We start from the raw sequence: 11753 nt of genomic DNA on the forward strand, positions 1-11753 counted from the left end.
GTTAGGGGCACTGGGGACCGTGCAGTAACCAAAGCTGAGGGTCCCTGAGCTCAGGGCCTGGTGAGAGGGAACACACACACACACACACACACACACACACACACACACACACACACTCACACTCACACTCACACTCACACTCACACACACACACACACACACACACACACTGAGGAACCATTGACGTGGATCATTGGTTCTTCAGCAGGGAACTCCAGGCAGCATCCGGTGACATTGTTGCTTGTGACACTGAGGGAGCCAGGAGAGGTGAGGGGACACTGCTGGCCCCAGGCTGGGTGGCACCAAGGCTTGCTCCCCAAAGCTCCTGCTACTGGCAAGTAGGATGTGTGGCCCAGGAGCGCCCTCTGCTGGTTGCTGCTGTATGCAGGCGAGCTCTGTTCTGAGTTCCTGGAAAGCATAATTCTGTGTCTAGCTGGGGAGGCATGGGCACCCAGCTGTCCCCATGTCTCTGCAGGGGGGACCCCGAATCCAGGGCAGTTGTTCTAAAGGCACCCAGAGGCTCCAGGGTCTGAAGCTGAGATTCACAAGGGGCAAGGAAGAGACTGGGGAGACTACACCGGGTGCTTAGGAGGCAATGAAATACCCCTCTTGCCCGCCACTTGCCACCTCTCCTGGGGAGGAGATAGACAACCGGGACCCTGTTAGGACTGGAATGGTCATGTGACAGGTGTGGTGCTGCAGGCAGGAGGACTGGTTTCACCAGGGCCATTCAACTAATCAGAACAGAGGTGGGACTCTTGGGTGACCCGGGCCAAGCCACAGGGCAAACTGTGATGTCACGTCCTGCTGTACAACCCGCGTGTGTCACCCAGAGGCGAGCGACAGGTGTCACGGGGGAGCCCAAGGCAGGGACAGCACCTGAGACCACTCCCCGCGCCCCGTCTTCCTACAGAAGGAGGAACGTACCATGCTGGAGGACATCTGGGTGGCCCTGTCGGAGCTGGAAAGCGTCACCTTCTCCTTTAAGCAGCTGGATGAGAACTATGTGGCCAGTGAGTGCCCCTCCTCACCCCACTGCTGCCACAAGTCGGGGTTCTGCAACCACCCAGGGCTGGCCTGTGATTCCCCAAGCAGTCAAGCCTCCTGCCCCCACCCCCATGCAAGCCTCAGAGCTGGACTGGGGGCGGGAGCACGTGGCCCATACCCCGCCACCGTCTCCAGCCGCTCTGAGGAGCCATGCCCATCCTTACTAAGTCCCCGACCTGCAGGGTCGTCCTTCTAGGGGACGTTTGGTGGGAGTTTTTGGAACTTAACCTTGAGGGTGGGAAGGTAGGAGGTCCGAAGCTACACCTCTGGGGGAGTGGACGCGCCAGGTACCACCCTGGGCTACCTCTTTGATGAGAGGGCAGAGGTTCTGAGGTGACCCCCTGGAGTGGGAGAAGAAGGGGCTTGGGGGAGGGGAGGCAAGGGGTCGCCTGCGAGGCCGGGGCATGGCCCCGGAGCTGAGAGCGCCCACGCCACCTTGCCCTCCGCAGACACCAACATCTTCTACCATGTCGAGGGCAGCCGGCAGGCCCTGAGGGTGGTCTTCCACCTGGACAGCTACCACTTCTCCAAGCTGCCCACCCGCCTGGAGAGTGGGGCCAGCCTGCGCCTGCACACCGTGCTCTTCACCCGAGGTGACCGGAGGAGGGGGACTAGGGGCTGGGGAGGGGCAAGAACCGCTGGGCCCACCGGGAACCCAACCGTCCATCCACCCTCACAGCTCTGGAGGGCGCAGAGGGGCCGTCGTCTCCAGGGGGCCAGGCCGTGGAAGACTTGCAGCAGGAGATCAACACACAGTCCCTGGAGAAGGCCCAGCAATACTACCGCAAGCTCAGGTATGCCTGCACCCGTGTCGCTGCCCTGGGAAGCGGCACCTGCCCCAGACTCACCCTGCCTTGGGGAGGGAATCAGATACTCTTCCAGGAGCACCTACTGTGTGCCAGGCCTTTATGCCTGTGAGAGAATCTCACAGCAGCCCGCATGGAAGGTCATTCTGACCCATTTCTCAGATGAGGAAAGCTGAGGCCCCAAGACCATGCGCAGCCAGCCCAAGGCCACGTGGCAAGACACTGGTCGAGCTTTTGAACTTGGGTCTGTCAGGATTCACAACAAGTCATTCTGGATCAGGCAGAGGCAGCATCTGGGGGAGGGGGCTTCCTGGAGACCCCTTCCATAGGTGATGGTGGGTGTGGACAGTGATAGCCCTCTGCGCGTCTGAGGGCCACAGCAGAAGCTGCCAGGGTCGGGTGGAGGATCGGGGTCCAGGCCGCCCTCAGCACCGCTTCCTCTCAGGGCTTTTTACCTGGAGCGTTCCAACCTGCCCACGGACGCCAGCAGCACGGCCGTGAAGATCGACCAGGTGTGTGGCCTGCACTCGTGAGACAGAGAAATGAGGGCTCAGGCCCTGGGGTCCCGCTGCAGCCACGCTGCCTCCTCCAGGAAGTCTGCCCAGCATAGCTCCCTCCTCCTCCTGGAGATTCCTCCAAGGAGCACCTGCTACCCCGCGCTCCCCTAGTTCTCTGGAGCCCCACACGGGTGGAATTTGGGGACCCCAGTGTGGGACCCCTTCTGTAGGTGATGGTGGGCGTGGACAGTACGTCCCCTTTGTGCGTCCGAGGGCCACAGCAGAGGCTGCGGAGTGCTCTGTGTGGCTTGTGTGTGCCGTGTTTTTGTGTAGCATGTTCTGTGTGTGTCATGTTCTGCATGTGCCATGCTGTGGGTCTGTGCCCTGTTCCGTGTGCCCTGTTGTGTGTGTGCCCTGTTCCGTGTGTGCCCTGTTGTGTGTGTGCCCTGTTGTGTGTGTGCCATGTTCCATCTGCACAGTGTCCCGTGCGTGCATGATTTGTACTGTGTTTTTGTGGACTCTTTTCCCTGGTGCCATGTTGCATGTATGCTGTGTCCTTCGTGTGCATGTTGTGTGCATGCTGTTGTGTGTCTGCTGTGCTGTGTTGCCGTGTTGTGTGTCTGCTGTGCTGTGTGTGTGCCGTGTCGTGAGTGTGCTTGGTCCCGCGTTTGTTGCTGACGTCAAGAAATGGAAGGATTCCTCAAACGCACGGAGGCGGCTCGCCCGCAGTCCCATCTGGCACAGAGGCCACAGTCCCAGACCGTTCGATCCCTGCCCTTCTGGGACCTTCGTTTGGCGTCCCGGGCTGCTGGCCTCTCCTTGGCTTGCCCTGCAGCTGGCAGGCGCTCTGGGTGGCTCCGGAGGTGCTGAGTGAGGTGGTGGGTGGTGCCATGTGGTTGGTAGGAGATCGAGATCGCAGGAACAGCAGTGAGCCGCCCTGGGTGGGGGTGCTGTCTCGGGAGGGACTGCCCTGGCAGCTGCTGATGGCTTTGGAGGGACAGCGCGGGACACTTGCTTCAGGCCCAGCAGGGGTCGCAGCCCGGGCAGCTGGGGATAATGGGGTGAAGGTTAGCACTGGGAACTGTGCAGGGGGTGTTAGCTGGGCACTGGGGAGCCAGAGGGCTGTCGGTGGGGGGAGGGGTGCAGGAGGTTAACTGGGTTCTAAGTCTGGCAGGGATGAACTGGGAAGGTCCCAGAGTTAATGGAGCAGGGGGGACAGCTGGGGCCGGGCATCCCCAAACGCTGGGCCATCCATCTATAACCTTGTAGCTGATCCGCCCCATCAACGCCCTGGACGAGCTCTGTCGCCTCCTGAAGTCCCTGGTGCACTCCAAGGCTGGCGCCGGTGGCAGTGTGGGTGCCAGCCTCATCCCCGTCTCCTCAGAGCTCTGCTACCGCCTGGGCGCCTGCCAGATCACTCTGTGTGCCACGGGCATGCACAGGTGAGCCAGCGTGGGGTGGGCAGGCAGGGGCCCAGGCCTGCCCCCTACGGACCTCTGCCTGTGTGTAGAACGGGTCGGCTGGGGCATTGAGGAAGGGAGAGCCGGTGCAGCGTGGTTCTGCCTGCCGAGGTCACATGCAGCAGGAGCAGTCACCACTCCTGGATATCCTCTCGCCTTCTCTGCGTCCCAGGGGGACAGATGGGGGTGGGGCAGAGAGGCCACGCGTCTCACCTGCGTCCATCCGTCCCCCTGCAGGAGCACCCTGAACGTGTCCCTGGAGCAGGCAGCTGTGCTGGCGCGCAGCCATGGCCTGCTGCCCAAGTGTATCATGCAGGCCACTGACATCATGCGGAAGCAGGTGAACACCGCCACCTCCCCCAGCCCCCAGTGCCAAGGCCTGAGGCTCCACATCCCCTCTAGGGTGCCAGGATGCCAGCCTCTGCCCCAACCTCTACCCCACCCCACTCACACTTCCCCCAAGTGCCCCGAGCTCAGGCAGGGGCCCGGCCTCACATCTCCCTCTTCCAGGGCCCCCGAGTGGAGATTCTGGCCAAAAACCTGCGAGTCAAGGACCAGATGCCCCAGGGCGCCCCGCGGTGAGTAGTGGGGCCCATGTGAAGCTTTTGGCTGCCCAGGTGTGGGGCCTTCTCACCAGTGGGTCCAAGACAGAGGTCCCAGGGGAAGCCGAGTGGCCGCGGGCTGTCTTCCCGCCCCTGGCCACCCCTCTGCCGCCACACCTGGGCAGCCCGTCCTCCCGTTCTCGCCTCTGCTCCTCCTCTGTGTCCACGGCAGGCCCCTGTGGACTGTGAGCGCCCTTCCCCGTCTCTCCCAGTTCGCTGGCGACATGTGTGACATCCCTGTGCCTTGGAGGTAGTCTGACTCAGAGCAGGTAGAAATAGCACAGAGGCTCCGCACCCTTGGGTGACTGCTTGGCGCCCACTGTGACGGTGGTGCAGGTGCATCCAAGGCCAGGCACGGCTCCGGAGGGCAGTTTCAGGTTGCCCTGTGGGCCTCATTCCCAGCTTACAGCTTCTGTAAACTATATTTTCATTTTGTGAGAGAGAGGCTTCCCACTGATTCATTCCCCAGATGCCCGAGGCTGGGCTGGTGGAAATGGGCACCTGGGCCATTCTGCACGTGTGCTAGGCCCCACCCACCGCACCCACCCCTCACTGTCTCTGTCTCCATTTCTATCTCCAGCCTGTACCGCCTCTGCCAGCCTCCTGTGGACGGAGACCTCTGAGCACCCAGCTGCCCAGGCCTGGCTGTGCCAAGGACAGAGCAGAGCCCGCCAGCGTGTCAGAGCGGCCTGAGACCTTGGCTCCTACCGGCCCTGGGGTCTGTGCTGCAGCTGCCTCCACTCCTCCCAGGACAAGCCGGTGTCCAGCTGTCTTGGGCCCGGGGCCAGCGTCTCCTGCACCCCGTGCCAGAAGCCCAAGCGGTGCCAAGGACCTGTAGTGGTGCAGCCAGAGCCTGGGGTCCTGGACCGGGCCCCGTCCTGGCCCCCTGGCAGCTCCTGCTCCCACTGGACGCCTCTACCTGCACTTTGGACATCCTTGGTTTGCTCCAAGCCCACATTCCAGGCGCCCGCGTGGGGCTCTTCCTCCTCGGAGCTGCTCTCGCCCTGCACTAACCCGCCCAGGGATCCAGGTCGGGGAGGAGCAGGGCGCCCTCCCGGCCAGGGCGTCTCCGACACTGCCACGGGACCCCGAGCTGCCAGCCCCGGTGGGAGAGCAGCTTCATTTCTGCGACGTGCGTTCTCGGTGACTTGCTTGGGACTTGGTTCTGTTGTGGTTGCTGGTGGCGGCGTGGAGCGTTCCTTCCCCTAAGGCTGTAAGAGTACATATTTGATATTTTGAACTTCAGAGAAAGGTCTGTTGTCTAACAGGGGACCAACGCAGGGCAGTGTCTATAGCTCTTGCCAGTTCCGCTAAAGCACACACAGTGAAACCATTGCCAGATTGGAAAATGTATTTCCTTTTATAGTATTGATGTTCAGGTATCACCCCCACGGCCCTCCACCCTGAGTCCGTGTTGGGACTTTGCTGGGCCAGGGCTGGGGGCTGGGGCGGTGCTGAGCCACCTGCCCGGGAGAGGGACCTGGGAAGCGGCAGGTGGTAGCTCCTGTAATTTATTGTCTTGAAGTTGCATCTCAGAGCTCAGCCCGCCCCTTGGGGGCGTGGCCTGGCTTCCCTTCGCCTTCAGGGAGGGATTGCAGCCGAGGGGTCAGGTTGGGACGGCGGGGAGGGGACTCCTCACCATCCTGGCCACGGCCCGTGGGCATCCTGCCCCCTCGGCTGGCAGTGCCACTGGCCATGCCTGGCCTCTGTGCGCATGACTGCAAGGGCGGCCCTTGGGTTGGGTGGGGTCATGGACACAGACCCAGGGAGGCGCCTTAGCCCTGTGGGGTGCGCCGGGCAGGGCCCCTGAAGGTCAGGGTGCCGTGCACTGGCTGACTTGGAAGTCTACAGATTCTTGCTAAATTCTTGATAGATGTTTTTTTTTTTTACTATTATTAAAAGTTGGTTTATAATAATACAAAGGAAGAGGCAGTGTCTGCTTGGTCTGTGGGGGGAGGCAGATGTGACACAGTGTGACACGGACTTGTGCATTTTTTAAAAAAGATTGGATTATTGATTTGAAAGGCAGAATTACAGAGCAGGAGACATAGCTTCCATCTGCTGGTTCACTCCCCAGGTGGCTGCAGCACCCAAGAGCTGTGAAGCCAGGGGCTCCGTCTGTCCCCCACGGGGGTGCAGGGACCCAAACTTTCCCAGATACATTAATAGGGAGCTAGATCGGAAGTGGAGCAGCTGGAACTCGAACTGGCACTCCTATGGGATGCTGGCACTGCAGCTAGGGGCTTAAATGGCTATACCACAGTGCCAACCCGAGGGGGTGTTGTCACAGGACACGTGTGGCCTTGCTTGGTGACTCCCACGCAGAAACTTGGAAGTAGCCATGATATGCCGCTTCCTTCCCGCAGTCATGACACCTTTCCATTGTTCTGAATTCCATCCCTACAGGGGTTGAATGCCCCCATGTGGCCACAGATCAGCTAAGTGGAGAGTGGCAGCCCTCTGGGGGCAGGCGCCTGCTCCCCCGAGGTTCCCCTGGGTTGCCATAGTACATCAGCTGCTGGAGGGACTGGGAGAATCCAGGCAACTTGCTCAGGACTTCTGGGGACCCCACTGCTGCAGCCTCACAGTGGCCCTGGATGCAGATAGCGTGGGGTCAGCCAGGAGGCCAAGCAGGGTGTGGAGACTGCTGTGGATTTTTGCCTCAGTCTCTTTCTCTCTGGGCAGTGCCCTGGGGGCAGCGGCCAGGCCTATCCTGTCCTCAGCCCTGGGCCGGGTGTCCGTGGCTGGTGGCTGAACCTCAGGAGGCAGGTGTCCATTGAGCACCGAGTGCTCATCGCACCAGAGACCTGTGACCACTGCCCTATGCTGTCCCCGGGCGGGCCCGGGATGTGACCTATGGGGACCTGGCAGCCTCCATGCCCACCAAGTGGCCAAGGCTGTGGCCATCTGGTCTCTCCTAGCCTGTGTGTGCCCTGTGTGTCCAGCAGGTGGCAGCAGGGACTGTGTGATTCTGGGCCAGGTCCTGCCAGTCCAGCCTTGCAGGCTTGGGACCCCAAGGGGCTCCTGGGGGGTGGGTTGTTTGTGTGTTGTTGGGCATGCAGGGCCAGGGGATGGGGGGCCTGGGCATGCAGTGGCAGATGGAGCAGGCGCTCGGCCTGCAGTGTCCTTAACCATGTCGGGTTCAAGTGTGTGTAGGGTCGCTTACTTGTTGGGTGTGTTTTTTCTTGAGCAACGTTTTGTGTTTTCCTTTGTCCTGTGCGTGTGACTCTGTTTATCCTTTCCTTTTCCCTTTGGTGATTTTCCTTCATTCTTTTCCATCCTGTCTGGAAGGATCTATCTGCAGAGTGTGAGGCACCCTTATGTAGGCTGCAAAGTGCCACGACCAGCCCAGCAAACTCCCCTAACTCCACACCTGGGAACCACCAGCCACGAGGACGCGGCAGCCACCAGGTGGCGCTGTGGATGGAACTGTCCTGGGCCTGTGTCCGAAGACCCAGGAAGCTCTCCCCACTTCCTACCCCCAGAAGGCTTCCTGTGTTACTCCGCTCACCTCAGGCGTGGCTGGGTCACCCATTTGTCCATCCACACAATCTCCCTCTCTCTCCCCCTGCCTGGCAGGTGCCAGCCTCGCCCAGTCCCTCACAGTCCCTGCACTGCAGGCTGAGTTGCACAGGGTAGGGTTGAGTGGTCTCAGATATTGGGGCTGCTGTGGGAAGGGCGTTCTTGTGACACAGTGGCCACCTAGGTGTCCTGCCTCCCCGCTGTCCCCGGAGACAAGGCCGGCTGGCCAGGGGCCTCTCTGGTTCTGGGCTGCCCCCATCTTGTGTCTGGAACAATCCCTCCCTGTGGCCAGTGTGCTTGCTGTTAGGGTTCCCGCGTTCCCTACCCGCTGATGGCTCCCCTGTCTCCCCCCAGGAAGACCCAGGGTCCCTTGCAGGAAGCCAGGTGGGCTGATGTGCAAGGTGGTATGGCGGGCAGCTCATGAAGGCAAGGTGCCCAGGCCAGGGAGACGCAGTTGTCCTGAGCATGTCCACACTGGCAAGAGCTGGGTGGGACTCCGTGACTCTGGGTGCTTCTAGCTCCAGCCCGCACTGGAGCCTGTTCCAAGTCCTTGCTGGCATGTGCATGGAAGGTGCTGATAAGGCAGGGCTGTGGCCGGGAGGGCGGGCTGGCGGGCAGGGCGTTTTGATCAGGAATAGCAGGAAGCCTGTCCCCTGTGTGGGGCCCTTGGAGACTGTGGGAGCGGCAGGCCTGGCAGGCCTGGCAGTGGGGACTTGCCCAGGGATTGGGCACCTGAGAACACAGCAGCAGGTACCCTGTGGGTTTTCTGTCCCAGAGCCCTGGTGGGCGGGTTGGGAGCAAAGGACAGACCGTTTTCTCATTACTAAAGCAGAGCGATTGCGGCTCCCGCCCACCAGGCCTGCGTGTGAGGGCTGGAAGCACTCTGAATGGAAGTGGTACTCTACCACTTTATTTCTATAATATGTTGTGCTTTTCCTATTGTGCTTGATGACATGTGTGGCATTATGATGACACGTAATTATATTCCTGCCCGCCCCGCAGCCGCCACCGCTCCGATGAATTCCACGAGCAGGTGGCTCGGGTGCTGCTGGAGATCAGGCCTGTGGCAAATGGGAGAGTTGCAGACCCCCGGTGGGCTCCTGGTTCCCAGGATGACATCCGTGCTGCCTAGGAGCCTGGCCCAAGCTGGCCCTTGTCACCGGCACTGGTGGGGCCAGGGCATCTTTTGAACAGCAGCTGCCTGCCTGGGTGCTCCCTCTGCCCAGCTGAACCAAGACCCCGGGCAGGGGTCACTTCCTCTTGACCCTGTCCCGTGATGCCCAACACCTTAGCCTGGCCTGGTGCCCTGTTGTCACAAGAGGCCTTCTACTCATCTCTCCAATCCATAGCATCACCTCCTTTGATCTAGAATGTTCCAGGCCCCTCTTTGCTGGTCTCTTTCCTCCCTCCACATTCCAGAAATGCAGAGAGGATCCCTTGAGAATCCAAGTCAGACTCTGTCCCTCCTGCTCAGGGACCCCCAGGGATCTCTCACTCCAAGGAATCCCCTAACCCCCTCCCACATTCCCCTCCTCTTATCGCACTCTGGCCTTCTCAGTGGGCCTGGGACGGGGAAGGCTGGGGGCTGGACTGGGCTCTCCTACCTCCCCAGAGCTGAGTCCTCCTCTGTCCGCCCTGGCCCACTCCTGCTCAGAGGTCACTTGCCCTGGGCCCACAGGTCAGTGAGAGATGCCAGCAGGGCCTTCAGGACACACCCATGCCATGGGAGCTATAGGCAAAGCACAGGGCTTTCTAGACCCTGTGAGGGGCTGGGCGTGAGCTGCCACAGGCCAGCACGTTGGAGGGGCGCTGGTCCAGCGTCTGGGCAGACTCACCCTTTCCTGTGCTGTGGGCCCTGCAGCACACAGAAAGAGACATGGCATGTGCTGGCCCATGGTCACTCACAGACAGGAGGCACTCTGGGGTGCAGCAGATAGCCTGGCAGGAGAGGAAGGAGGCTGGGTGCGGGGGTCAGGGACATGAGGGCCTTGCCTCTGTGTCCTGGCAATGTGGGGCCAGCCCAGTATCTGCTTGCAGAGTCCCCAGCTATGAGAGGGGCCTGGCACCTGCCACCAGCACTCATGCACCCTTCACTTTCCATCTGGGTCTGTCTGCTGGCAGAGGCTCAGAGCGGCTCATCTGCCTGATGTTGGAGTGGCTGAGCCAGGAGGGACCAGAGAGAGAATGGCCGCTGCCCTCCCAGCAAGCAGGTGAAATGGGGCCCCAGCCCCGAGACAGGCAAACAGCTGCTGTGTGTCACATGTGACAGCCACCCGTCCTCACAGATACCCTGTGTGGGTTCACAGCCCAGGGGGCTGCTGTGGGAGTCAGGGAGGGTGGATGGGTGGGGGTTCAAGCCTCCGGGTGGCACAACAGGTTTCTGGTGACTCCCAGGGGACACTGGCCACTGTCACTGGCTCAGCAGGGCAGGCCATTTGCTTGGACTCAGCCTCATGGCAAGGCCCCTGGCCCCGGCTGGAGTCCGGGACTTTTGTGGGAGCCAGGCAGTGGGAGGTAGAGCCCTGGGGAGAGGTGTTTTGTTTATCTGCGTTTTCCACCTGGGTGCCCCAGGGACCGCTGAGGATGCCACCCCGAATACCCCTGATGGCATCGAGGAACTAATTAGGCAGAATCAATGGGTTTGCTCCACACGGAGTCAGTGCAGACAAAGATGGGGAGGCGGCTGGCGGAGCAGCGCACATGGTCCCTGCCTGGTTCCCTGTACACCCCCACCTCTCACCCCTGGGAGCTACAGCTCCAAGATCTGCACAGCTTCTCTCACTGGCAGCCCTGGGCGGGCAGCTTGCCTACCCTCAGATCGGCTGCCAGTGTCCCAGGTGACGCAGCAGGAACCCCAAACGGAGAGGCAGGCGGGCCTGGGCTCCCCTCCCAGCTGTGCCCCTGGCCGGCTGGGTGATCTCAGGGACATACAGGACTATGCTGAGCCTCAGCTTTCTCACCTGTGGAATGGGAACAAAAGTTGTGCCTCCCTCCCAGGTTCCTGTGGGGCTGACGAGCTCAGCAGATGCCAGCTTGGGCGCCAGGCTCAGCCACTGCTGCTGCTGGGAGCACACGTGTTAGTCATGTCTGTAACAGACATTGTATGAGAGAGCACAGGCCTGGAGCACATGGGGCGCTCGGCCTGCGGACCTGGCATGTTCTGGAAGCTGCATAGACAGAGCCAGGCTGGGCTGGGTGGCATCACAGGGGCTCATTTCTTGCCCTGTCTAGGTGGGCAGTGGCTGGGCTGGGAGCTCTGCTTGCTTAAGACTCAGGTGGTCTTTTTTAAAAAAAATTTTGAAAAGATTTTGTTTTTTAATTTGAAAATCAGATGTACAGAGAAGAGGAAAGACAGAGAGGAAGATCTTCTGTCCAATAATTCACTCCCCAAGTGACCACAACGGTCAGTAGCGATCCGAAGCCAGGAGCCAGGAGCTTCCTCCAGGTCTCTCACATGGGAGCAGGGTCCCAAGGCTTTGGGCCATCCTCGACTGCTTTCCAGCCACAAGCAGGAAGCTGGATGGGAAGTGGGGCTGCTGGGATTAGAACCGGTGCTTAAACTGGATACTGGTGCATTCAAGGCGAGGATTTTTAGCTGCTAGGGCAACTGCGCTGGGCCCCCAGGTGGTCTTATGACCCAGGAATGTGTCTGCTCTGTGTTACCGCTGGGGGAGGGATGTTGCAATCCCAGACTCCCTACACACGGCCCCCCAGCCTCAAGAGCTCAGGGGCGGCTCCCCCACATGCACCTGCCCAGGGTGTCCAGGGGCTTGAACTTGGTGGCTGCCTCAGGGAACCCCATCGGTGGTGGGCAAAGCA

At 60.9% G+C, this 11753-nt stretch overlaps 1 protein-coding gene across 2 annotated transcripts in view; it reads left to right on the plus strand.

Moving 5' to 3' along the window:
• PREX1 (phosphatidylinositol-3,4,5-trisphosphate dependent Rac exchange factor 1) overlaps positions 1-6327 on the plus strand; it is a 127319-nt gene extending 120992 nt beyond the window's left edge. The window contains exons 33-40 of one of the 2 annotated variants that reach the window (XM_040981353.1): positions 917-1013; positions 1497-1640; positions 1727-1841; positions 2299-2365; positions 3620-3792; positions 4048-4150; positions 4321-4388; positions 4993-6327. In XM_040981353.1, the coding sequence (XP_040837287.1) occupies positions 917-1013; positions 1497-1640; positions 1727-1841; positions 2299-2365; positions 3620-3792; positions 4048-4150; positions 4321-4388; positions 4993-5035 (810 nt within the window). In that variant the 3' untranslated portion in view covers positions 5036-6327. Of the gene's footprint in view, positions 1-913; positions 1014-1496; positions 1641-1726; positions 1842-2298; positions 2366-3619; positions 3793-4047; positions 4151-4320; positions 4389-4992 lie in introns of both variants that reach the window. The other variant, XM_040981352.1, reaches the window with a different exon arrangement.
• The last annotated feature ends 5426 nt before the right edge of the window (positions 6328-11753 follow it).

Source organism: Ochotona curzoniae, unplaced genomic scaffold, assembly GCF_017591425.1.
Source record: "Ochotona curzoniae isolate NIBS_2020 unplaced genomic scaffold, NIBS_Ocur_1.0 contig_3520, whole genome shotgun sequence".
Classification (NCBI taxonomy): Eukaryota; Metazoa; Chordata; class Mammalia; order Lagomorpha; family Ochotonidae; genus Ochotona; species Ochotona curzoniae.